We start from the raw sequence: 27,145 nt of genomic DNA, 5'->3' as shown, positions 1-27,145 counted from the left end.
GTTGAGCTAAAGGGTGCATTAACTCCCCTACACCACTAGAGGCCGCTCATACAGACCTCTACATTATTACCTCTACATGTGTCACATCCATGGATCTATTAAAATAACATCTGCTGCCTGTGTCCAACCTGGAAGTAAAATTTGTAAAAATGCTAAATATAATTACGTTAATCTGTTACATGCACTTTAATCATATCAGGTAAACACTGACCAATTCAAATTGCACTGAACTGTCGATGGCGAAAATCATGTTCTATGTTGAAGACATATTTCCAACATGAGCCTCACACATTTTGATGCTGATTCCCAAATAGTTGCAGAGGTTTGTGCTTCTGAGGGACTGTGATGTTCATTGGGGGAAATATTTCATTTTGTGAAAATAAACGAGCATTTTGGGCAGCTTATTTGATTTTGCAGCATTTACAATGGATGGACGTATAAATTGTATGCATTCGTTTTGAACTGTAAAGATTTTTTTTTAAAAAGGGAATTGATTTTAGTATTACTATGTTGAGTAGTCTAACCTGACATATATTCCATCTGTGTAACAAAAAAAGGTATTTCACCTGATCCAGAGCTGTAGCGCCATCTGCTGGAGATCAGGTTAAAGGTCAGTGGTGTTGAAAAATAAACTTAACTAATTTCAGCGATTTAAGACCACTTTCATGTGTTGTTTTATGTTGAAACATTTATCACAATGTGCTTCAGGTAGAGAAGGTCTCTCTTAAGGTTTAGTGGGTGGCTCTTAAAAGAGCCGTTGATGTAGTTCTTCAATGCGTTTAACCTCCAAAACCGTAGAGAGTTCGGCCCTGTCTCTTCAGTGCGTATACCACGTCCATGGCTGTCACAGTTTTTCTCTTGGCGTGCTCGGTGTAAGTGACGGCGTCGCGGATCACGTTCTCCAGGAACACCTTGAGCACCCCGCGAGTCTCCTCATAGATCAGGCCGGAGATACGCTTCACTCCGCCGCGACGCGCCAGGCGGCGGATGGCGGGCTTAGTGATGCCCTGGATGTTGTCACGGAGAACTTTACGGTGACGCTTGGCGCCTCCTTTTCCGAGTCCTTTGCCTCCCTTTCCACGTCCGCTCATGTTTACTGTTTCTTCACGAAGATTGATTCAGATGCATATGCTCTGCTGGTTTTATCTGGCTTTTGCGGACGTGACAGAACACGTGGTCTGGGCGGGCCGTTCTTTCACCAATCGGCACGTGCCGGGAGGGGGGGTTCATCCCGACAGGTTTACCCAGCAAAAAACAATAGAGGTGTTTTTTTGCTTTTTAAAAATAAATACTTAACTTCTTGCATTCTTACATTAAGGTTCACAACTGACGGAGATTCTGCTATACCACTATAAGCCTTAACACTTTCGCAGAGCTCCCCGCGTCAATGTTCTACATTCTCCACTAAATATGAGAACCTTTGTTTGACCCACGATGGAGAAATTCCACTGCTGCAACAAGAAGAGAAAGGAAATAGTCACAAGAATAGAGACGCTCACGTGCTCCTTTATGTCGTACCACGTGACGGATCTAACCAATCAGCGCTTGAGTTTAGACAAAAGGACACAGCCGAAGCGAACGATTGAGAGCGGTTTTAAGAAAACGGGTTGTGATTGTTTATCTGAAAAAAGGTAGAAATTTGTCTAAGTAGATAGCCTGTCACCCACACGAGCAGTTTGTGCGCATTGCGTTTTGAGAAAAATCATTTTTGGCCAGGTGTTTTTTTTTTTTCCATTGTAGTACTCTCTTCCAGAGGTAATCCATGGCATTTCCTTATAAAACTGTTATCGCATTCCCTGACAACTCCAATCCCACGAGAGCTCTGGGATCAGATTATAATAATTACAGTGTGTCTCGCATCAGAGCAGTGTTCAAATCATGTGTGACTAAACATTCAAACAAATAAGAATTCAGTATAAAAAAGCTAACTTCATTATGCAATATTTAAAAATGAAATGGTATAAAAAAAAAAAAAGTGTTGGTCAAGGTGTGTATTCAAATATATGAATTTAGTGTTATGATATGCATGTGCAACGCAACAAGAAAGCTATATTTAATATATCTCTCAGTCACAACACGGTATTTGTTACTAAGGGGGTGACATAACATCCCATTATTAAAAATCATACAAAGGAGTGCTCTTTGTCAGATGTGGGTGGCCCTGAGAAGGGCCGTTGAGTGTGTTTAGGAGCGCTCAGTTTACTTGGAGCTAGTGTACTTGGTGACGGCCTTGGTGCCCTCGGACACAGCGTGTTTGGCCAGCTCTCCGGGCAGCAGGAGGCGCACGGCGGTCTGGATCTCCCTGGAGGTGATGGTGGAGCGCTTGTTGTAGTGCGCCAGGCGAGAGGCCTCTCCCCCGATGCGCTCAAAGATGTCGTTGACGAAAGAGTTCATGATGCTCATGGCCTTGGACGAGATGCCGGTGTCGGGGTGGACCTGCTTCAGCACCTTGTACACGTAGATGGCGTAGCTCTCCTTCCTGGTCTTTCTCTTCTTCTTGCCGCCTTTCCCGGCGGTCTTTGTCACGGCTTTCTTCGAGCCCTTCTTGGGCGCAGTCTTTGCGGGATCAGGCATGATTATTTTCTCGGAGTGCAAGCGAACAATGCCTCACCTCGCCCCTGCCCGCTGTACTTATACCCGCCTCATGTAAAACGTCTGCACTGTTCCTTACGTCTGATTGGCTCTTTTTTTCCTCTCAGTAACGCTCCCCTTGGCCAAAAGCGACAATCCAAGGCAGAGGATACAAAGTAATTTATCATTACTTACAGGACGGTTTAACCCCTTAAGTAAAAACTTAGTGTATAACATGAGATGTATGATTAATCAGAGGTGGGGACTTAGACTTATCATTGTTCTCTTTGACACAGCAGAAAGGAGCATCGTTAAAACATAATCACTGGTTTAGTGCAGTGCGCCACTGGGGCTCACACTTTACACATATGAATTTGGGTCTGGAAGAGTGAACTACAAAACTCAAACTGTGTAGTTGTGAATTGCTCCTGTTGGCTCGTGCCCTGCATTCAGTGTGTCGTTTGTGATCCAAATGTGTCTTGTCTATGTTCCCAAAATTTGCCATCGTTTCCCGTTTGGTGTTGACTTTAATAAATCAGCCTGTTTGTGCTAGTTTGGGGGGGAGGAAGCTAGAAGATGGGCTTTTTTTGGTCTAAAACCTGTCGTCATTTTCAATATTAGTAACTTTAAGACAACACTGTCCCAAGGCTTCATTTCCATCACACACAAACTGCATATATTAAAATATCTTAAACCCATTGTGAAAAAACATGTAATGCTACATATTGATGCTTCTTTAAAGACTATTTGAGGACTGTAATGGTCTGGGGGAAAAAAAAAAGCACTTCTAAATTCCAAGGCATTCTGAAATTTAAGAATGACTTCAACCCGTTGAAACGGCACCAGCCACATTTCATTGTTACACAAATAAAAAACACATTCACACATGTGAACAATCTTAGAATATCATGCCCTCTTTCACGAGTGGGTGGCTCTTAAAAGAGCCGTTGTGTCGTTGGTTGAGGGCGGCTGGTTTACTTGGCCTTCTCCGTCTTCTTGGGCAGGAGCACAGCCTGAATGTTGGGCAGCACACCTCCCTGGGCGATGGTCACTCCTCCCAACAGTTTGTTGAGCTCCTCGTCGTTGCGGACGGCCAGCTGGAGGTGTCGGGGGATGATACGAGTCTTCTTGTTGTCCCTGGCGGCGTTGCCGGCCAACTCCAGGATCTCAGCGGTCAGGTACTCGAGAACGGCGGCCAGATACACGGGGGCTCCGGCTCCCACGCGCTCTGCGTAGTTTCCCTTCCTCAGCAGCCTGTGCACACGACCTACAGGGAACTGCAGCCCTGCCCTGGAAGAGCGGCTCTTTGCCTTCGCTCTGGCTTTACCGGCACCTTTTCCGCGTCCAGACATGGTTCGATTGAGTTTGCGTCTACAAAAGAAACGACTGTACAACTGCGTCGCTGGAGTGGCAATATAAAGGCCCAGCTAATCGCTGATTGGTTCGTCGGAGTGAGAATCCTCCAATGAGAAAACATGCTGACTGACTCTGCGAGCGCGCGGCCCCAGAGCAGAGCGCGCGCTTTTCACGAGAATCAAAATAAAGTAGAGCGTTTTCACAAAACCTGCCCTTAGCGTGTGTCTATACTTGCATCAAACAAGCACAGGTAAAGGTAGAATAATCCTGCCCACAAAACAAATAAAAAGTTGCTTAGTAAATCTGCTGTACTTTAATACTTCCTTCTTGTGCAGCACTAAGAATAAGACAATAAACTGGTATGGCTTCAATATAAAGTAATATATGTGAAAGGACAAGTTCAGTTAGTTTGTTTTTTCACTACACCATGATTAACCGAATATTAGTATCATTAATGCCCATATGAAAAGTAAATCTAGTAGAAGTGCAGCTCCACATTCATTATGTTGGATCTGACTCACTTTCATTTCTTAGAGCCCTTTGAGGAGCTACTTGAAATGGGGCCGAGAACTACATGATGTAGTTCTTTGCTTTGACCTTTGCATTTTAGTCTGGAACTGGGAGTATGTGTATAAACAGGTTATGCACTGACATAGTTTTACTTATTTTATTAATCCTCAACATTCTGACACTGAGTGCCACTGAGGCAGAACTATGGGCCTAAAAGTGTTACTTCAGTCTGTGGAACTGTTTGCACCCCACAAGGATCATTAGCCCAACACACGGACTCAGACAGTGACGCATGTGAACGTAGTGGGCAGTGCTCCTGTTGAATTTCAAAAATCAAGTAGGAAAGCATTCATTTTCTTTGTTGCAGTGGTGCATATTTGTCATTATCTCTTTCATGGGTTGAGATCTCATCCGCATCGTGTGAAAAGGATGATTTTACACTTTACTAAGTGTGACAGCTTTAATATGGAAGTGCAGTTTCAGTATTTAGATTGAAAGTGCGGCTCTCTGTGTATGTAGGTGGCTCTTAAAAGAGCCGTTGTGTTTAGGATCAGGCGGGGGTCGCTTTAAGCCCTCTCTCCGCGGATACGCCGGGCCAGCTGAATATCCTTAGGCATGATGGTGACCCTCTTGGCGTGGATGGCGCACAGGTTGGTATCCTCAAACAGACCCACCAAGTAGGCCTCGCTGGCCTCCTGCAGAGCCATGACGGCGGAGCTCTGGAAGCGCAGGTCGGTCTTGAAGTCCTGGGCGATCTCCCTCACCAGGCGCTGGAAGGGCAGCTTGCGGATGAGCAGCTCAGTGGACTTCTGGTAACGACGGATTTCTCTGAGGGCAACGGTGCCGGGCCTGTAACGATGAGGCTTCTTGACGCCACCGGTGGCGGGGGCGCTTTTGCGGGCAGCCTTGGTGGCAAGCTGCTTCCTGGGAGCCTTTCCTCCGGTGGATTTACGGGCGGTTTGCTTGGTTCTGGCCATTTTCTCCGCTCTTCGTGTTCAGTGAAAACCTGAGACGATATGAGGTTCTGTCGAAGCAGCGGCTTTTTTTATAGGAGCCAGGGTGAAGCTGATTGGCTCCACGAGGCTCGCGCTCTGAATTCAAACTATAACCACGCCTTTGTCCCGCGCGCTCATTCATGAATAACGAGCCTTTACGTCGGTTTGAGGTCTGTTATGCATTTGAAATGCTCACACTTCCCTTTGATATGTCCACATCAAATCAGAACATTTAAAACGTCATTTTCATGATGTTATATTTTAAGTAATTAGTCCTGTCTCCTCTCATGTCAATCAAATATTTATTATAATATTTTTATAAATGTATAAAAAAAAATATACTACACATATTATATATATATATATATATATATATATATATATATATATATATATATATATATATATATATAATTATTTTTCGCAAGTATTATATTCATATTTTATTACTTTCATATTTTGCAAATTAGCTACACGTTCCTGGTTTGTGATATCTGTCTGCACGGGATGGTACTCGCAGGGTCACTAATGTAAACTAATGTCAACACACACAAAACGCCAGATAAGGACTGGGCTCGTGCATATTCTTGTACTGAGACAAAGATGAGCTCTTTAGTGAGGGGTGGTGGCTCTTAAAAGAGCCTTTGTGTGGCTGGAGTCGGGTGTGACTTTACTTCTTGGCCTTCTTGGGGGCGGCCTTCTTCGCGGGAGCCTTCTTCGGGGTCTTCTTCACGGCCTTAGGCTTCTTGGGCGCCGCTTTCTTAGGGCTCTTGGCGGGCTTCTTGGCCGCTGCTTTTTTGGGCGCTGCCTTCTTGGCCGCCTTCTTGGCCGGGGACTTGGGCTTCTTGGCCGCGGGCTTCTTGACAGCCGCCTTCTTCTTGGGGCTGGCTGCTTTCTTTGCCGCGGGCTTCTTGGGTTTCGCGGCGGCCTTCTTCTTCACGGTCTTGGGCTTGGCCTCGGTCTTGGCCAGTTTGAAGGAGCCGGAGGCGCCCGTGCCCTTGGTCTGGCTCACGGCGCCTGATGTCACCAGCTTCTTCAGGGCGGTGTTGATGCGCTTGTTGGCCTTGGTCACATCGACGCCCTTCGCGGCCAGCGCCTTCTTCAGCGCGGCCACGGAGACGCCTTTGCGCTCCTTGGACGCGGCGATCTCGCCGGTGATGAGCTTCTGGAGGCTGGGGCCCGCGTTCTTTTTGGCGGCCGCCTTCTTCTTGGGGGCCTTGGCTTTCGCCGGAGCGGGGGCTGGCGCGGGAGCGGTCTCTGCCATGGTTCGAGAGTCGGGTTAGATCTGAGTCTAGAGCCGGGACGCACGCGGAGGGTACTTATAACACCCATGAGAACCGTAGAGACTCAACGCTCTCTGCCGAGCGCCTGTGTCTCGGCCGTGTGCTTTCTCTTCGCGGTTTAAAGTTAAAAATACACAAATATGACACATTTTAGATAAGCTCCTTTATATCAGCCTTTAGTGCACGGTCATATCCTTTCGTTTAAAACATCCTCATAACCGCACAGTCCTGCGTTTTCAATTACAACACCTCAAACCCTGACCGTGCCCGGACAAGCGACGCGCTCGGCTTCGACTTTGTCCTACATTTTGCTCTAAATTGGGCAAAATTTGAATAAATGAGAAACACTTTGTACTTAGATCAGGTAAAGAGATGTCAAACATTACATTTATCCATTAAACTCGAACTGTGACTCCAGCGTTTAGTTGTAATTAACCGACTTTGTGGCGGAAGTAAACACAAATGTGGAGGAGGCTTTCTGTGGCTACGCTGCAGCACTGATGTACATAAGTAGCATGTGTAGTGTGAACAATATACAAATTGCTTACAAAATGTTTTGATCACATACACATGTGATCACTAGTAGTATTTTAATACTGTGTCTGAATTGACACTGTAAATATTATTGTGGCCACCGCAATACAGTCATTACACACTTGTATTTTGATCATGTCAAGCCACTTGCAGTTTCTGCATAGTTTTCACATCAGAAGTGAATTATTCAAAATATATTTGCATTTCTCCAAACAATAAATATTACCAGTAAAAACAGTATAGTTTAGTTATAGTTGATCTGTCAACATTAAGTATTTCTGTGGGCCCACATCTTGTGTCTGCCCATGTCACAGACCTTAGTATCAGAAATATGATGTTTATGAAGGAAACCTTAATATGCTGCTCATTATGTTGCAAAGTGTTCAGCCCATATCTGCACATGTCGCTCCGCTATACCTCAAAAAGTTCCTTAAAACATACAAGATCTTTGGCAGAGAATGAGAGACATAAGTTGCAAGTTTAAGCTTGTTGCAGTGTCCAATACAACAACAGTCATATTGCTAAATTGTACTGTTTTAATGAATATCTGTGTTATTTTTGATCATTCCTAATCCATTTTCTAACAGGAAGAGAACCAAGCTTGTTGGTTAGAGAAATTTTCCTTCATAAACCAAAGGCACAGTGGCATGATTTGGTTACTACTTACACAGTATCCAATGAAACATACAAAAGAACAATACAGGCCTACGTTTTCTTCACCATAAAAGGTCTGCAGTTATTCAGTCCATATACTTTCACTAGACCCAATTTAATAATGACAACCAAGGTCTAAATGTCTAAATGTATTCCAAATAATGCCACTGACTTCAGATGGACATTTGTGCTGTTCCTACAGAGTCAAACTGAAATAAAACATATTGGAGGTGGTAGATTCAGGTAAAAGCAAATAAAAGGGAAGTTGAAGGGTTAAGACACTGCTGGTTGGTTTAAAAATAAGTATGTTTCCATGGAGATAGAGGTCAGAGGTCAGTGTTTATTGTTGGGATCATCCTGATTTGTTGTTGGGAGGCCATTTTGTGTCTAACTGCTGCCCAATCTCAAACCATTCAACCTGCTGCAATAACATTGTAAATGTTGTCCTCGAAGAAAGAAAATGTTTAAGATAATAGCTGGTGGAATAGTCAGTCAAACTTACTTTTGTTCTGAGCAACTGTCACCTGATTAGATTTTAAATTGAATCGTTTATGATTTCTGGGCCAAACCCGTTATTCAGTTTTCTTAGCATTATGTAAATGCTATGTTGATTGAAAGAGTCACCATCTTTAAGTTGAAGAGAGAAAAAAAAAATGTTCCACCTCCTTGTATTCATTACCTTTTCCTGATGATGGCGACTGTAATATTTCAATAAACCAATAGGGAAAATATTAATAGTGTTGTTGGAATAGAGACTGTGTTGAGGAAATAAAAAATTGGATGTCTTTAAACTTGTTGTTTTTAAATGACAAAAAAACTGAAATTGTAATGTTTGGGCCTAGTGAAGCAAACACCTTAAATACTGATCTTGGGGCTCTTGCTCAATATGTGAAACCTGTGGTGACAAATCTTAGTGTGAGGCTGGATAATGATTTAAAACTTGATGTCCAGATAAGCGCTGTTGTCAAAACTAGCTTTTTTCAAAGTCGTCAACTTGCGAAAGTCAAACCTGCCCTGTCACAGCATCATTTTGAGATTTTAATTCATGCTTTTATCACCAATCGTTTGGATTACTGTAATGCCCTTTATACTGGTCTGAACCAAACTTCTCTCGCACATCTCCAACTTGTTCAAAATGCAGCTTTTAACTGGTACAAAAAAACGGGAACACATTACTCCTGTTTTCCTGTCATGTCCCTACATTGGCTCCCTGTTTCTTATCAAATTGATTTAAAAATTATTTTATTTGTCTTTAAATACCTCCACGGCCTCGCTCCGCAATATCTGTCTGACCTGCTTCATCCCTATACTCCTGCTCGCTCACTCAGGTCTGCAGAACATTCACTCTTAGTGGTCCCAAAAATGAGGAGGAAACTAAGAAGGGACCGGGCCTTCTCTGTGGCTGGTCCCAAACTGTGGAACGCGTTGCCTCTGCACATTAGACAGGCTGAGTCACTCTCTACTTTTAAATCAGCTCTTAAAACGCACTTTTTCTCTTTAGCTTTTTATTGATATGTTGACTTTTATAGTGTACAGTTTGTAGTTATTTATTTGTATGTCTGTCATTTATCTGTGTTTTTAAAATGTCTGTTGTATGTCTGTCATTTATCTGTGTTTTTAAAATGTCTGTTGTGTACTGCACTCTGGTCAACTCTGTTGTTTTTAAAGTGCATTAGAAATAAAGTTGGATTGGATTGGATACTAAAATTAAATTTTGATCCTATGGAATATACTTCATACTCGATTCCGATACCACAATGATAATAAAAACTATTTATTTAGACAATGGAATGGAATTTCCAACATTCAAATTTAGTACTTTGTTTTCATATTATATCTGTGTAATGCCTCAGTGGTCCAGGTAGGTTCCATAGTGCTCCATCATCTTTTCTTTTGTAGGATTAATGAATTTGTACATGGTAATAAAAAAATAAATAAATAAAAAAACTAAAATAACTTGTGGTTCTCCATGTGGCTCTACTGAACAAACATTCTGTGTTTGGTTGCATTGTTTCAGTTTTGGTGTTACCTCTTTCATCCTGAAGAAAACCATCCCAGTGAGCAGAGTCTGAGCTGGCCTGATGCTGCCTGTCGATTCTCCGTCACCTACTTCTTGTAGACTCCACACAAAAATACATTATGGATGCACAATGTTTAACCTTTAACTGCACATAATTTATCTCTATTCAACTGTAAAAGTGTTTTTTTCCCCAAGTGGTGCATCCCTACTAAAAAGACACAAAGATCATGGTCAGTTCAATGGTTGTCAAAATATTAAATTAGCTCTAGACCTTAGTGTAGTATTTGTTTAGAGAAGACTTTTAAATCAAGACATAATGCAACACAGCTAAATGCATTTACATAGATGTTTATTAATTGATGGGACTGCACTGTAACACTGTGAACTCCACAGTTAGATTGAGAATGCATATTTGGTGCAGTCCTATACACAAGCATCAATACATTAGAGTGGCAAAATAAAATATTATATTTTACACAACACTTTCATCAGCTGAGTTTTTTTTTTCTGAGTAAAAAATAAAAATAATATCTATAAACATTTTAACAGTCAATGAGCATCAGCATTCATTTTTATACTTGTTTTTATAAAACATTGTAACATCAGGGGGTGCTGTGGAGCCAACTATTTTAATGTCAGTAAATACAAAGCAGTGACAGAAATGAACAGACAGTTGGCACAAAGAGAAGCATTGAATATACATACTATACAAAATTCATACATTTTCACAAGTGCTAATGAAATTCAATGACTACTTTCATTGAGTTCAAATGTTCCGTTATCCATTTTCGACCACATGGCGGTACAGTCTCTTCTGTCTAAAGGAAGTATGGGATAGTTGTTCTGGGGGGGATAACTCTTTCTGAATCTGGTACAGCTCTGAACAGCTTGGGCTCCCTGGTGTCTGCGTTTTTAAACACCATGATAGAGGCGATGTTGCCGCAGCGGTAGCAGTAGTTCGGGGCAGACCAGACAGTGACCAGCTTCTCGTCGAACATAAACTTGTAGCCTTCATGCACAAGCTGGTGAGCACGGCAGATCAGCTTCAGGTTGTTAATGTGGACGAACTGGAGACAGACAAAACACTTTGCATTAGTTGGTCATGATTGGTTCAGTGCATTTTACACATATCAGCCATCCAGCAAAATTTCATACCTAACTTGTTATCAAAGAAAAAACAGATTGAAGACCTTTAAAGCATCAATGTGGCTTTGTCAGTTCTTAGATTAGGTCAATAGTCTAAATCGAGGTATTACACTTCTATGGGTTATTAATTGTTAACATATAACATATTTAGATCATCATGTTACATTTTATCATTTTGAAAATGCTATAGTTGAGTTTGAGTTTTGTTTTTAATGCTCTGCATCAATGCAATGAAGTTGTTGTGTGGTGTTTTGTATCCTGCCATGCAGGAGGATAGTTTACATAGACTGGGGCTGTAGCCTGAGTTTTGGGCAGGATCATACTGCTAACTATAAAGAGGGTCTAAAATGTGCCCAGGAGAGATTGTAAGATTACTCAGACACGCATGGATGACATTAAACCACTTCAGGCATGTTTTTGATGGAGGAACATTGTTATAACATGGTAGAAAGTTCCAAAAACTACATTTTTCTAATACCTCTTTAATTTACACCAGTTAGCTAGCCAGTGTTTACAAAGAGGCTTTTTGTAGTTTTAGATCTTATTAGATAGTTGTAAATCTTACCTTACCTTTATCAATTTTGGATATGTTGTTGGCAATTTATTCTTAGAAGTCAAACTCTAACTTCTCTTAAGACCTGGCATTTTTTTTTTACAACACTCTGAACACACTCAATTGTAGTGAAATATAGAAAACAATTAACTAGTGGGTTTGCTTAAAAAAAACAGTACCGTAAATTTCGGACTACAGAGCGCACCTGATTAAAAGCCGCACCAGCTAAATTTGAAGAGAAAATCAATTTTGTACATATATAAGCCGCACCTGAATAAAAGCCGCAGGTTTTCATATTGTAACATGAGATATTTACACAGAAAGACGGTGCACTGACACGCTTTTTTTTAACTTTGCCTGAAAATTGGAACCAACACGACATCAACACGGGATGAACACATCTGCAGGTTTAGAAAATAAAACTGCACCAAAACGGAAAATCTGCTTTTATTTCCTCTGAAAACTTTTGTCGTCTTTTGTCGTCTTCATTGACCAAGTTGGATTCATTGATGTCGAGCTTACGTGCAGTGGCTCTATTTCAGGAGTCGGCAACCCGCGGCTCCGGAGCCGTATGCGCCTCTTTCAGCCTCATACTGCGGCTCTGCGTGGCTGAAGTGTATTTTATTTGTGTTAGCTCTTTTTTGTTGTAGTTTAAATTGGAAGATTATTATGATCTTAAAATAAAATTATATTTTCTTATTTTTCGTTGCTCAAAATAAGCGTCACACTCGCGGAACAATGTTCAAAACAAACACCGCTCACGTCTCACAGACACAGCTCACAGTCCTGCGTAAAGAGCCCTGATTTTCAGACGCTGTGCGCACAGGGGTCAGGAGCAACTTTCGCCCGTCCCTAATGACACACTAATAAGCTCGTCCGTAGATGTATCATGAAAATCCTGCTGGAAATCGCCACAGAAATCTATTTGATGTAGTAGCAAGTATATTATCTGCTCTTGTCTCCGCGGTGACGTATCACGTATAACACATCAGACACGACGCACAAAAGTAGAGCCACAAGCGAGTGAAAATGAGCCAAAACAAAAGTCTTTGGAGAGCTTTTAACAAAGGGGAAAAGGACAACTGAGGAGCCAGAAGAGGAGACTACACCTCCAAGAAAAAGAAAGATAAATTTAACAGACAATGCCTACTTAAAATCTGGGTTTGTCGCTGCAGGTGACTCACGCGCACAGTCCGCTCTACGTAACATACGGGAAAAGCAAATAAGGCAATGAAACCTTCAAAACTGCTTTGGCACATGGAGAATAAGCACCTGGGATTAAACAATACGCCTTTAGAGTTTTTGAAAGAAACTGCGGAGCAGAGTAGACATAATCACATAATCAGCGCAGGGCTCCCTCTGATGCAGCGGTTTGGTGAGTTGTATTTTTTTAATGCACTTAAGTTGTTTTTGCCATATTTATCTGCCATGTGTAGAAGGCTTGTCCGTGAAAATAAAACCCAGGGGCCGTTATCCAGTAAAAAATCCATAAATAAGCCGCACTGCTGTACAAGCCGCAGGGTTCAAAGCGTGGAAAAAAAGTAGCGGCTTATAATCCGAAATTTACGGTAGTCTCTTTGAAGACATAGAAGGCTCCAACCACCACTGCCCTACCTCATTTGTGACTTTAGCTCCAAACAACCAGCCCGCTCCTCTAGGACTGATGGCCCACGTATCCACATCTTCAGGGTCAGACCACACTAGGTCACAGAACGCTCCTTTGTGAGGGATCTCCTGGTTCCTCTCGATTGTCCGAATCTGGTCCAACGTTTTGATGTCTGGAGAAAGGCCCCCGTGTACACACAGTATCTGCTCATCCATCAGCTGACAGAAAATATGAAATACATTAGAAAAAAACAAAAATATATTCAAGGTGCCTGACAGATGGGACAGAACAAATAAATGATTTAAAATCAGGGTAAATTGCCATAGGAAATTACTGTATTATGTATTATGCAGGTGGTTTGACAGATCTTTAAAGACATGTGTTTTTGTCTGGTATATACTTACAATCTATGACACCCATGGATAATTCTATAATTCTATAAATTGGACATTTCAAATTGCAATATTCATCTAAAACGACTTAATCAGTGAAATAAGTCTGATGACCAATAGGAGCTGACATCACCATAAACGTCATCACAACAAAGAATCGTGAAGTTGTTGACACCTCCCATGGATAGCTGCAAATCATGCTAGCAAACCGCATTTCTTTTTTTTTTGCTTAAATTACTACGCAACACTGCCGAATCCTACGCCTATTAAAGATGAAGAAAATGTATTTAGAAAACAAAGTAAGTACAGAACAGTGGGAGTATGCTGGTGGCGGTGAAAACAGGAGTTGATCAGCAAAAATAAGTGATTCAAGGTTGCCCAAACATGGACAAATCACTCCAAATACAACCTCAGGTGAGTAAATGGTGAGGAGAAACAACTATAACATGGTTAAAAATTCTGAAAAGTAATTTTGCATAATAGGTCTCCTTTAACTACATCAACTAGAAAAAGATTGTTACAGATTGTTACAGTAAATGTAGTGTTTTGTAGAGCTCTTATACTTACTGCTGCTACTGTTAACATATCAAATACTTTTGTACAATAGCGCCAGGCATTTGCATTTCCATATTTGGTCTGACATTCATCTGAAAAACAAAAAGCATGTACATGATTTAAATACTACATCTTTATAGTGTTGACATATCTAAGTTGATGAGATTTACCATAAAAGCCATAAACTTGTGTGATTTGCCTGCTCTCATGGTTCCCTCTCAGGAGTGTGATGCGATCGGGCCACTTGGCTTTGAGCACCAGCAAATAGGTGAATGTTTCCAAACTGTAGTAGCCACGGTCAACAAAGTCACCCTAAACACAGCTTATGATTACAACCAATCATTTAATGTTTAAAATATAAAACAAATTCAAACTGTAATTATTTTGTAGAATATTAATTCACCATGAAGATGTAGTTTGTGTCAGGAACTTGGCCACCAGTTCGAAAAAGTTCACAAAGATCATAAAACTGGGAGGAGGAAAGGCACATTGTTAACATGAGACTAAAATTGAATAATGTGGATGAATTTGAGCATGAATGGATGACATAATTCCATCTACTTTACTTATTGATGTTTATCAAAAAAGTGAAAAGTTTTAGATATTGACAAAGGTAAAGCAATAACAGTAAATCAATAATAACCATACAGCATACCTATATTTAGAAGTCACTTGTTAATACATAGTTAAAAGTTCCACTTCCATATTAGCTATACTGTAGTTATGATTTTCTGGCACCAACCCACCCAAGTTTTAGTTTAAAGGGCTAAATTTATAACTGAAATAATCAGTTCAGAAGTGTCATTTAATTGGATTTAAAGAGTAATAGTGGTATCTGGAAGGTTAAAATATTAAAATATATTTTACATTTTGTCTTTATTTACATCTTTGCTATATTGGTTTAAAATGTTTGCTGTATCTTTCTCATTCATCTGATCACTCACATCAGATCAGATTTTGTCAAGTACATGCCATTTTAATAATCTAACAACTCCAACAAATTGATAATGATCATATTTTTGGTATAGATGTAAATGTAGCCACTGCTGAGGTCCAGTGTTACCTGTCCATGTATGTCTCCACAGACTGTCACAGGAGTGGAAACGGGCTGGACGTTGGATTCCTCCAGCAGGAGGTCACACACGTAGTCACATAACCTCTGTGTACAGAGATGGAAGGTAACGGCATTATTATTTAGTCAATGAAAAAAACACACAGACATCTTAAAAAAATACAACTGCAAGGATCAAGTGAAGTTGCCAAATTGAGTGTAATATTTTTACCTAAAAATACTCAACATCCCACCAGAAGTAAACATCAAAATTGTAATAGTGGTCCACAAGAAATTAACATCCAGTGCTATGGTGGACATACATAGTCTAAAGCATACTGATCAATACTTTGACACAGCTAAATATAAATTTTCTTGTTTAATATATGTTGTACTGTAACATGCCCCCATAGTATTGTAAGAAATCTGTAGAAAACACTAAAAGGTAAAATGGACTAAAATGGAATCTAAATTTTGTTACAAATCAACAGGAAGAGGCATTTCAGAAGCCAATTAAGAAACTATGAAAGATAATGCTTGTATAATTAATCATATAGCAATACGTAACGCCAGATAATAGCAGTGTTTGTGTCGTGTTCAGTATTGTTTGATGTCATCACATTGTTGAGTCTGAAAACCATACTCACAGACGGAGGACAAGGGCCTGTTGATTATATTGTACTTTGCTATGAAATATGCAAATAGTAAATGCACAAATGTTGAACCAGGTCATTTCTATTAGCTCGCTGTATTAAAGCAGACCTCTGTATTTTTAAACCATTCATTTTAGCCCCATCTGTATTAAATATTATTGAACGGTGTGACGTCATCTGAAACCCAGTATTTCCTACAGCTCGTTTTGAACCGTGTCCAGGCGACACTGTTATCATCCAGCAGCAGGTCAAAACATGCCAGCATCAACACAACATGACTCGTGTCTAGGATCGTTTGGAAATACCCCCTGAATAACCGCAAAAATAGACGGTGCATGTCATCATTCACAGGTGTTACCCAATCTAAAGTCCCGGCTAAATTTAGCATTTACTTCCTTTCCAATGATGTGAAGTCAGCATGCTATAATGCTAACTTCAGCTAGCTAATGTCGCTATAACAACGCACATAAAACTGACCATCAACTGCCGCTAAGCTGTTAGTATTTATGCAAAAATCTTTTATTCAGAGAAGCCACTTTACCTTTAGATCATTCTCTGGGAGATATTTACACTGTTTAGCGATCTCCGCGTAGTTATCCAAATCTAAAGGCGCCATGGTCTCTGCCTCCTGCGCCGCTTCCTCAAACTCAGTCCATTCAGTGTGAACGTTAGCGCCGCCTAGTGTTACATGAGCTGCAGCTCACGACTAAATACAGGAAAATGTCTCTATGGTCATTATTCAATTTTTATTTTTTTTTACATCAGTTGTCAGTCTGCTGATTTATAGCAAAGTTGTGCCTCTGTGTAGGTCATTTATTCACTGATGTACTGATGTTAAATCCGTTTATTTATTTATTTGTAGTTAGTTAGTTTTTTTTGTTATATATATATATATATATATATATATATATATATATATATATATATATATATATATATATATATATATATATATATATATATATATATATATATATATATATATATATATATATATATATATATATATATATATATATATTTTTTTTTTTTTTTTTTTTTTTTTTTTTTTTTTTTTTTTTTATCCGCTCTGCTGCGTTGGGTAAAATACAAAAATGTATTTTGGCACTGTAATGGTAAGGAGATTACTTAATATCAAAGTAATCTCTAAACATACAATGACTAATACTAATAATAATAGTGAGCGGTTTAAAAGAAAGACGGACAGAACAAAAACACATTCTTTTTTATTGTTTAAGTACTGTTTTAAAGCTTTCTGAGTAATAAACTGCACGGTAACTTGTGCAGTGTATTTTTTGTTAATTGAAGAACAGTTAGGTCTCTTCAAAAGTGCAGTAAAGACATATTACCACCAGATGTCAGTGGTCACTTGAGTCAGAGGCCTGTTCGCTTTTCCCTTCGAGTTTTTATTACAGAAAACATTTATACACGTTTGTGATTTCATTTTAAAAACAAACAAAAAACAGTTTAATATTGTATTGGAGGGCACTTTGTACATGTAAATTATGTCATGGATTTCTCAAAACTCATATGCTTTCCACCTGTCAAAAATAGCTGTGTTGTTGCTTTGTTGGTTTTGTGTGTTATTTTTTGCAATTATCTGTGCACGTATATTATTGTAACTTTGTGTTGTTCCCTTTCGAGGACATGTCCAAAACCACATCCCCAAACAATCACACACACAAAAAAAAAAAAGCAGAACAATTTCTCAGAGCATTTTAAAATGTATAAGTCATTATCTGCTTTGAATATATAGATTATAGGATAAAGCGACAGACTTTTCATGCAAACAATAGCCTATCTATCATAATCATACTTTATAAAGGATAAAAAAAATAAGTAATACACCAAGTAAATTATTCATTGCCTCAATTGAACTGATGAATACAATGTTTAAATCCCTTAAAATAAATAGGCCAAGAGTTCTCATTGTTTAGACCATCAACATGAGGTAGGCACTTGTATATTCTGTATGTATAAGCTTTAGTAGGTCTATTTTAAGGAACCTACATTAATATTGAAAATTTCACAGCAGAAATCAGTTCCTCTTTTTGTTTACATTCTAGTTCAGATTTGTAGCATATTATTGTATCATGTAATAGATGCCTATAAAATGCATTTCTTGTTTGTTATATCATTATCAATATAATTACATTGTATAAGGCAGATTTGTATAAGACATTTTTATTTGGGCTTACACAGAAATATACATCCATAGCCATCTCAGAGGCACCCAACACTGCTTATTCATAATTTATCAATCGTTTACAGCCTAATTAAATCACATTTAAGGCTCCTACTGAGAATGGATTGCGCAGAACAGAATGACGTTTAGCCTTCAAATCACGGCTCCAGATAACATTTCGTGTCCAAAATTATGAATGAAATACATTCTGTGTCCCCATTTTCTTCTCTGCCTGATCATTTGGCCTACAATGTCATATATAGGCTAGTGGAGCTGTAGCATGATTAACGACGAAGCGCACAGCCAATCCATGCGCGTCTTGGGAATTCCCTGCGCGGCTATGATTGGCTCTTCTCCGCCCCAGACCCTGCCCCTCCTCTGCACAGGTTTGGTTGTGCAGCAGGCAGCAGGTGAAGTGTTGCTTGCGGTTCATAGGGCAACAAACAGCAGCCAGCCGCCGGGGGAACATCAATGGTGGCGTTAATTCAGGGAAAGGTCTGAGAAGGACCGATACTACGGCGTACATGGAGAGCTGAAGGCCGAACATGAGGCGAACCCCCTTAATAATGTACATATCTGCTGCTTTGCTAGTTATTTTATATGTATATAGCGGATTTTCCGAAGCAGCACCTCCTCGCATCAATCAATACGATGCGTCTACTACAATCGCCACTTCTTCTTCTTCTTCACCTCCACGGATTGGGATTCTTTCTGGCGTCGCTGACCAAACATCTAGCGTGCAAAGGCGATCCACGGATGCTCAAACCACTCTTTTCGCTCCAGAGAAAGCGCTGCAGACCATGGTGTCGTCTATGGTCTCCCAGCGCTCCGCCAATGATGCCTGGTCCGCGGATAGCACTGGCCCCATAGCCGCTGTAGACAGTAGCCAAGGTGAGTGCGCGAATTGGTGGAGGCACTTTCGTTTTTCCTGCCATATATGCATCCATAACAGTATCATTTGCGTGGTTGTTTTGGTTAAAGATGTCTGACAAGCTGATTTAATAGGCATGGTTGTGCATTTTGGCGCAGAATTAACCACCATGCAACAATAGGTATCACGTTGCTTTTTAGGGACAAAAAAATCTTAATACAATTGCAGGCAAATCACGCGGTAATTTGTCCCCTGCGGTTTCGTGAAGTGTGGCCTATATATTGCACTCCACACTAGCCCTTTATTATAGGATGCCACATATATTAGATCGGCTGGCTAAAGGGGAGGGGGGTTGTGCATGAGTGGGTGTAAGGCTGATCCTGTTTTTGTTTGATGGGCACTTGTATCCATCCTCCTTCGCACGGATACTGGTCGCTGAGTGTCAGTATATTTTCAGGGACATGTTTTGAAGGAAAATAAAAGAGCAACGTTTCCATCTTCGCTGCGTGCCTCCCTTATTGTTGTTTGCAAGGCATCAATAAAGACACAAGGCCATCCAATCCAAAATGGCCAAGGAAGAGAGAGCAGGGCATGAATGAGAAATGACACGATAAAACCCCTCCTCTCACACCTCTTGCATCCTCACAGCCTCCTTGTGCAAGTGATGTTCTCCTGAGAGATTCCTAGACAAAAAAGAATGTATATTTTTGCCTTACAACATCCATTTAAATAAAAAGAAAAATCCCTTACTATTTTCTTCCCGAAACTCAAATGCATTTCCACTCAGTGACACATGAAATCACTATTCAATTGTATTTTTTCCGAAATATAAGCGCTTTTTCCCTAAACATACATTCTGTATTGATTCCTCCGTTTTATTGATCTGGCCCATGAAACATTTAAACATGACCTTTTAGCATCAAAATCCAATTGGTATAGCACCCTTATTTGCTCATACCTGCGTTTCTATCCTCACAACAGGAGGTCCAAGCCACTATCCATTTTCTTTATAGATGCTTTGTTCGCCTACCTTCCAGTCAGCACTAATAGCAGCCAAATGTAAACCAAAATGGCTGATTTTTTTTGTTTTTTTTGTTTCACTGTCGCCATAAACGAATGGTTACACCTCACTAATTTGGTGGAAATATGTTGGCTATTTTGGCTAAAATTTAAAGTGCTGAACTAAGACTGTAGTTTGGGGTCGGTGGATGCATGAAATTGGCTTACGGTGACTATTTACAGGCACTACAATACAATGAATTATATTTGTAACCACACAGATTTTTTACTATTGGATGCAATATATTGGAGTAAACTTTCATATTATTTCACTGTATGAACTGATGGAATTAAATTACAACTGAAAGAAAAGAAACCCTTCATATGATTTTGTTTAGATGTCTGCACACGGTGTGCTTAGGTTCGGCTTCATTCGCAATTATACCTATCAATGCCAATATCAATTATGTTAAAGGTTTTATAAGGAAGTTTCTGTCAGTTTGAAACGTGTTTTACTTTGGGACATCTGACCACTTGACTTTCTATTGTTCTATATAGCACCTAAAATTTACATACACGGAGTGGGTTTGTTGAATGGTCCGTCTTTGATTATCTTCTATCACCATAGGATGCAAAATGGCGCCTTCAGTTTCAGATTTGGTCTGTCATCATCTTGAAAGACATCTTGTTTTGTCAAACTGCAAATCGCATAAAATTTGCGTTGTTTATTTTGGAGAGTGAAAATAAAAATAAATAAACACATGATTTAGTGGTTCTATCCCTTTTTGTTTATTTTTATTTTTTCCAATTTGCATTCCTTTTGTAATTTGTTCTGGTTGTAATCAGAAATGACTCACTTATTATTTATGCAGTATGAATAGCTAAACATGTTTCCCCAAATACACTTTATCAAAATTTTGCATATTCTAAGTGCGTGTTCATACTTGTCCTGGTTTGGTCCATGTTTGATCCCAGTTTAGTCCTGATGTAGACTTACTGTTTTGTTTTTTTTTCTCTAGTCTAGTTCAGGTGTAGTTACTGAATTGATTCCAGTTTTGTTTAGAATATGTTGTGTGAGCATCATAGACTCTATACGTAAATGGATATAACTAACCTGCTAGCCACAGCTTTCCAAATAGGAAGTGATCATAGGCGCGCTTCTGGCTCCATCGACTCCAATTCACTTTACATTAGAAAGCTGTCACTTCTCTTTCCATAACTGGTGCTGTCAGACTCGACATTTTGGTCTTAGGATGTTCGTCTCGACCCACTATACATGATCCTGGTATTTTTATTTCGCTATTGTGTCCGTAACTCAAGAGCATTAATAAAAATCAGCTGCCTTCTTTTCCAGAGGTCACTCCTGCTAGTATTAGCAACAGGTTTGATTGGCAACATTGCTAAGTGCCCACCTCCTGCCAAACCAGCGGCGTGGGCGGGAAGGGGCGTTATCTTCAACAGCTAGCAGCAGCTATCTTCAGCAGCTCTAGATTGACATTTGTTAAAATGATACTCAGTCGGAATTCCTAATATGGATCTTGGCTTCAAATTCGCCCTATAACTGCGAGGATGAGCTTCATTTGACTGAACGCTATGGGTGACGTCACACTCCCTTAGTCTACTTCTTTATGCTATCTGTGGTGAGCACTCTTAGTCCTCCGTTCTGGTTCAGTCCTGAATTAATCCCTTAAAACAGATTTGTCACTTGGAAACCTAAATATTTTTGTACTCAACAATTTTAAACACACCAACTGCTCCATCTTTGTATAAAATAATTAACCTTTGCTTGACAATGTGCCACACCAGATTTATTTACACTGCTGTACTTTTCCTGCTAAATCTACTTTATCAAAAGGCAGGTCAGAGGTGGCCCCGGGTTCTATAGGGATTTACTATTTGCAAACCAGAGCAGCACCTCTCTTTGTTGCTTCACAATGGCCACTCACCTGATAATATCACATCAACAAAGGCGTCACCCAGCCGCACCCTGATCCAAATATACTCTGTCTGAGAGATACTAGACATTATTACACATGGCTCAGGGATTTTCTGTTGTCAATAATCAGATCTGTGATGTCTTGTGGCTCTTTCTATTCTTAGAAGCAGATTTATACTATCAAGGATTCTTAAGATTGTATATGAGGAATTACTGTAAAAGAATAGTAAAAGTTAATGAGACTCACTTTGTTTGAAATGTTTGTTCTTTTTAGGAATTATAATCTCTTGGTAGACCTGCTGTGGATTTTTGAATAAAGTTTTAAATCGGCTTAAAATCAAAGTCTGATCCTACAGTTCTCTACTGTAATGACCAAGTTGTACTGTAAAATATTGGGTAAATTCACATTCTGCATTCTTTTTATGGTTTCCTATGAACTTTCTGATGATTTATATTTAAAAATGTATCTTCCTACAGTTTAAATTTGCATAAAAATTGACATATTTTCATACATTGCTGAAATTTGACCTGTAACATCAAAGTTACAGGTCAAATCTTTGGAGAAATGACCCCACACTCACAGTGTCAATGGATTTTTTTCAAGTTATTTTTGAGAAATAAAAACACCTGTAATTGGCAATAACAGTGCTAAACTCATTCATCTTGCATTTATTCAATCAAGCAATTGGAATACCCTCCTCCAGAAAAGTTACATTGAGAAATTCTTATTTAAATTATTAAACTATGTGATATGTAAATGTCGACACAATTCCTGCAGTGGTGGCCATATCCTTCCCTCTCTCTCTCCTCCCTGATTACTGGTCCACTCCAATCTGCATCAAACCTGACCCTCACAAAACACTTTAGTGCCCCTGTCTCCTACCTTGCTGTCACTGTGAACTACACACTCACAACTTTTTGTCATCCCAATAGAAGAGGACAGTTTTCTAGTGGTTGTGATGGGAGCAGAAAGCCTGACTGGGCAGCAGAGAACACAGCCTTGCATAACCGCACAACCCCTTTCTTTAGTTGCATAAAGGGAAAACGACAAGCCTATTCGGGTTCAAATGCACAGGCCATTTTAGCCACTCCACACCTCAGTTACATTAATAATACATGGACTCTCTGCTGCAGGTCTCTGGCATTAAAGCCTCCGGTTTCACTTAACTGTGAGTCCCAATGACAAATCCTGCTTTGTCCAGTGCAGGATGGCTGAAGCCTTTTTTTTCTCTGTGTATAAATTCTTGAGCAAAATTAAGTACAGCTACTTCTCTCAACTATCTGGATTCATACATACACACACACATACACACGCACAGATGGTGAAGGTTTGGTGAAGGTTTGCCACTGCAATGTAATCTAAATGGTGTTATTTAGTTAAATATGGGGGGTAAGCGCACACAAGTATTTTACTTCGGCTTACTCCTTTTGAGCACAAACTTGGGATCTGGGTGTACACTGTTTTGTTTTTGTTTGTTTTTTTATAATGCTCAAATAAACAATATTCATTCATTCATTCATTCATTATGGGTAAAATCAGTTATGTCTTATTACAGCTATTATAAAACTTTGAAAATGCTGTAAAAACACACTTATAAACTCATCGTGGTATACTAGGGATGTATTGGAAAGTGACGAAAACATTTGGATTGCTGCACACAATTTAAAACAAGCTGTTCCGTTTTTCACGTTTTAAGACGGTAAAAATAAACCTAACCTAAAAAGTGGAAAAAAAATTAATTCCCGCTTGTTGCTTTGGCTCAGAAAAATCCTTTGGGGGCAGCTGAGTACAAACTCTAAATGGACAGGATGCTCTAACTGAATGATTGAGAGTTGCAGGAATTGAGGAATTGCTTTACTTACTGGCAAATAATAGCACCAATATATGAAAACAAATCGAAGAGATTAATGTTTTTGGAAATTAGTTACAAAATATAATATTTTTGCCCTTTCTAAAACAGTACATAGCTGACATGTTGTCATGATGTCAGTTTTCCCTGTCCTCCCGTGCTCTCTCCCCCTCCCCTACCTGTGTGTCTGGAGCTGGGTGGAGTGCCTGACTCCTCCCGTGCACACCTGGGGTGCATCAGCCTAATCACCACCACCTGCTGCTGAGTACAAGAAGGCTTGGCAGTCTACACTCGGTGCCAGACCGTCCGCGTGTAAAACGTGAATGTTTCTTGCTAAGCTTTGTTATATGGTACTTTCCTGCAAATGCTCATTTGGATTTATGCACCCTCCAGATTCCTGCCTCTACTCGCCCAGCTCCTGCCGCCACGTTCCAGTCCCGGTATCGCTTCCAGCTCGTCTTGTCTCCTGCTCGTCTCGTCTCCTGCTCGTCTCGTCTCCAGCTCGTCTCGTCTCCTGCTCGTCTCGTCTCCTGCTCGTCTCGTCTCCTGCTCGTCTCGTCTCCTGCTCGTCTCGTCTCCTGTCCGGTCCTGGTCTCTGGTTTGTCACCCGCTCCCCGCTCTGGTCTTCGTCTGATCCGCCTGCCCTGGTACCGCACCTGCTTCTATCCCCGTCCTGGTCCTGTCCTGCCCGCCTCTACCTGCACCGCACCCGCCTGACCCGTCTCCCGCTCCCCGGTTCCTGTACCTGCTCTTGTGACCTGTTTAAAGACTGCATTTTCACCGCTGTAAATAAACACTGTTAAAACTGCTCTGGTCTGCATCTTTTGGTCCTATCCGCACCGTTACGACAGAACGGTCTGGCCACTATGGACCAAGCAGGCTCAGATCCGGACCAGACGCGCCGCCTCACGCACTCTCACCCCGAGGCGGTGCTGGGTCAGCACGAACAATCCATTCGAACTCTATTGGAGCTAAATCAGACATTGTCCCAGCAGGTGGCACAGCTTAACCACCAGGTGGCCGCGCTCCTCGTCACCCCGCCTGCTGCAGCTGGAGCGCCACCATGCCTCCCGGAGCCGAGAGGCACGGATCCGGAGCCGTATGCTGGACAACCTCACCTCTGTCGCGGATTCCTGTTCCAGTGCGAGTTCATGTTCCAGCAATGCCCTTCTCGTTTCAGCTCGGGGGCCACCAAGATCCGATATATATGTGGATTACTCCGGGGCAGAGCTCTCCAGTGGGCAGAGGCGCGCCTAATGAAGACGTCTGTGGATAGCCTGGATTTTAATGAATTTGTGTCCACGTTTAAGCTGGTGTTTGACCACCCGCACTACCAGGACAATGCTGCCTCCCGGTTATTGACTCTCAGCCAGGGCTCCAGGACGGTAGCGGATTATTCCATTGAATTCTGGACACATGCGGCGGAGCTGGACTGGACGGACAGCGCGCTGCGGGCTGTGTTTGTGCGGGGCCTGAACGAGACTTTGAAAGATGAATTGGTTTCCCGGGACGAACCCCCCGACCTGCGGACCCTCATCTCCCTCACTCACCGTATAGACAACCGCCTACGGGCTCGTCGCCGAGAGAGACGCCGGTCACCGGCCCCGCCGGAGCCACGCGCTGCCCCGCCCCCGCCGGATGAGCCCATGCAACTCAACAGGACCCTTGTGTCGGCCGAGGAGCGTCAACGGAGGCGTCGTCTGGCCGGGGCTTGCCTCTACTGCGGTGAGCGCGGACATTATGTGGTCACTTGCCCAGTTCGGCCAAAAGGGGGGGCCCACCAGTAGCGCTGGGAGTACTGGTGGGCGAGCAACACATCCTGGACTCTTCTAATAGACTGCGGCTCAGCGCCACCCTGTGCGTTCGCACAGAGACCTTATGCGTTTCCGCCCTTATCGACTCCGGGGCTGAGAGGGACTTTATTGATGCCCAAGTCGCGGAGCAGCTCGGGGTCTACCTGGAGCCCCTCGAACGCCCCTTAAATGCCCAGGGGCTCAATGGACGTTTTCTGGGGCACATCACTCACATCACAGAACCTGTCACCGTGATTCTGTCCGGCAACCACCAAGAGAACCGTCAGTTTCATGTCCTGTCCTCCTCCGCTTCTCCTCTGGTCCTTGGTTACCCCTGGCTACGCGCCCACAACCCTGTTTTCGATTGGGCCAGGGGCGGAGTTTCGGGCTGGAGTCCCGATTGCCACGCCAAGTGCCTTCGGTCCGCCCTCCCTCCGGCCGGGAGGTCCGTTCCTGTCGCTGATCCGTCCCCAGACACCCCCAATCTGTCCTCGGTGCCTGCTGAATATCACGACCTGGGGGAGGTTTTTAGCAAGAGCAAGGCCCTCTCTTTACCGCCCCACCGCCCATATGACTGCGCCATTGACCTCCTGCCGGGTGCCCCACTACCATCTAGCAGGCTATATAACCTGTCTAAACCTGAACGCGAGTCAATGGAGGACTATATCCGTGGGTCCCTGGCTGCCGGAATCATCCGCCCGTCCACTTCACCCGTGGGAGCGGGGTTCTTCTTTGTGGCTAAGAAGGACAAATCCCTGCGGCCTTGCATTGATTACCGGGGTCTGAACAATATAACTGTAAAGAATAAATACCCGCTTCCCTTACTGGACTCGGCATTTACGCCCCTCCACGGTGCGACCATCTTCTCCAAGTTGGATTTGCGGAATGCGTACCACCTGGTGCGCATCAGGGAGGGAGACGAATGGAAGACGGCCTTCAAGACACCCCTGGGACATTTCGAATACTTGGTTATGCCCTTCGGTCTCACCAACGCCCCTGCCGTATTCCAAGCCCTCATCAACGATGTGCTCCGTGATTTCCTTAACCGATTCGTCTTTGTTTACTTGGATGACATCTTGATTTTCTCGCGGTCCCCCCAGGAGCATCACCAGCACGTTCGCCAGGTTCTCCAGCGCCTCCTCGAGAATAAACTGTTCGTGAAAGCTGAGAAATGCGAGTTTCACGCAGAGGAGGTCAGCTTTTTGGGCTTCATTGTGGGGCGGGGCCAAGTAAGAGCTGATCCTGAAAAGATCCAGGCTGTCACTGAGTGGCCCGTTCCTACCAGCCGGAGACAGCTCCAGAGATTTATCGGCTTTGCCAATTTTTATAGACGTTTCATCCGGGATTTTAGTAGGGTTATCTCGCCCTTAACTAAACTCACCTCTCCTGCCTTGCAGTTTGCCTGGTCTCCTGAGGCGCAGACAGCCTTCGAGAAGCTTAAGAGACTATTTACCTCCGCTCCCATCCTGCACCAGCCCGACCCTTCACGGCAATTCATCGTGGAGGTCGACGCCTCCGACTCGGGAGTGGGGGCCGTGCTTTCGCAGAGGTTCGACCCCCACAACCGCCTCTGTCCCTGCGCCTTCTTTTCCCGGCGATTGTCCTCGGCCGAGGTCAATTATGACGTGGGGG

The 27,145-nt window shown here is 42.0% G+C and overlaps 5 protein-coding genes across 5 annotated transcripts in view; 1 reads left to right on the top strand and 4 right to left on the bottom strand.

The window, feature by feature from the left end:
* Positions 1-2,199: 2,199 nt before the first annotated feature.
* On the bottom strand, positions 2,200-2,587 carry LOC117376635 (histone H2B 1/2-like). Its single transcript, XM_033973150.2, has one exon. The coding sequence runs from the start codon at positions 2,572-2,574 to the stop codon at positions 2,200-2,202; it is 375 nt and encodes a 124-aa protein (XP_033829041.1). The 5' UTR covers positions 2,575-2,587.
* A 912-nt stretch (positions 2,588-3,499) lies between these two features.
* LOC117376634 (histone H2A-like) lies at positions 3,500-3,938 on the bottom strand. Its single transcript, XM_033973148.2, has one exon. It carries the CDS (start codon positions 3,921-3,923, stop codon positions 3,546-3,548), a length of 378 nt encoding a protein of 125 aa, XP_033829039.1. The 5' UTR covers positions 3,924-3,938; the 3' UTR covers positions 3,500-3,545.
* Positions 3,939-6,046: 2,108 nt separating this feature from the next.
* On the bottom strand, positions 6,047-6,698 carry LOC117376632 (histone H1-like). Its single transcript, XM_033973146.2, has one exon. The coding sequence runs from the start codon at positions 6,694-6,696 to the stop codon at positions 6,103-6,105; it is 594 nt and encodes a 197-aa protein (XP_033829037.1). The 5' UTR covers positions 6,697-6,698; the 3' UTR covers positions 6,047-6,102.
* A 3,559-nt stretch (positions 6,699-10,257) lies between these two features.
* On the bottom strand, positions 10,258-16,552 carry LOC117376630 (serine/threonine-protein phosphatase 6 catalytic subunit-like). The gene is made up of 7 exons (XM_033973145.2): positions 16,421-16,552; positions 15,239-15,334; positions 14,579-14,644; positions 14,346-14,487; positions 14,188-14,267; positions 13,237-13,446; positions 10,258-10,990 (listed from the first exon to the last, which is right to left on the bottom strand). The coding sequence occupies exons 1-7, from the start codon at positions 16,493-16,495 to the stop codon at positions 10,742-10,744; spliced, it is 918 nt and encodes a 305-aa protein (XP_033829036.1). The 5' UTR covers positions 16,496-16,552; the 3' UTR covers positions 10,258-10,741.
* A 1,905-nt stretch (positions 16,553-18,457) lies between these two features.
* The window catches only part of LOC117376442 (multiple epidermal growth factor-like domains protein 9), a 49,529-nt gene continuing 40,841 nt past the window's right edge, over positions 18,458-27,145 (top strand). The window contains exon 1 of the mRNA XM_033972925.2: positions 18,458-18,955. Within this exon, the coding sequence (XP_033828816.1) occupies positions 18,610-18,955 (346 nt within the window). The 5' untranslated portion in view covers positions 18,458-18,609. The remainder of the gene's footprint in view (positions 18,956-27,145) is intronic.

This window comes from Periophthalmus magnuspinnatus, chromosome 9, assembly GCF_009829125.3.
Source record: "Periophthalmus magnuspinnatus isolate fPerMag1 chromosome 9, fPerMag1.2.pri, whole genome shotgun sequence".
Lineage (NCBI taxonomy): Eukaryota > Metazoa > Chordata > Actinopteri > Gobiiformes > Gobiidae > Periophthalmus > Periophthalmus magnuspinnatus.
This window is presented reverse-complemented; position numbering and strand designations above follow the sequence as displayed.

Excerpts from the sequence above, each read along its gene's own strand:
- LOC117376635 (XM_033973150.2), bottom strand. The coding sequence starts at position 2,574 with ATGCCTGATCCCGCAAAGACTGCGCCCAAGAAGGGCTCGAAGAAAGCC.
- LOC117376632 (XM_033973146.2), bottom strand. The coding sequence starts at position 6,696 with ATGGCAGAGACCGCTCCCGCGCCAGCCCCCGCTCCGGCGAAAGCCAAG.
- LOC117376630 (XM_033973145.2), bottom strand. The coding sequence starts at position 16,495 with ATGGCGCCTTTAGATTTGGATAACTACGCGGAGATCGCTAAACAGTGT. Across the intron at positions 13,447-14,187 it reads ATATGTTAACAGTAGCAGCA|CTGATGGATGAGCAGATACT; the intron begins GTAAGTATAAGA and ends ATTTTCTGTCAG. Across the intron at positions 10,991-13,236 it reads GAGCTAAAGTCACAAATGAG|TTCGTCCACATTAACAACCT; the intron begins GTAGGGCAGTGG and ends GTCTGTCTCCAG.
- LOC117376634 (XM_033973148.2), bottom strand. The coding sequence starts at position 3,923 with ATGTCTGGACGCGGAAAAGGTGCCGGTAAAGCCAGAGCGAAGGCAAAG.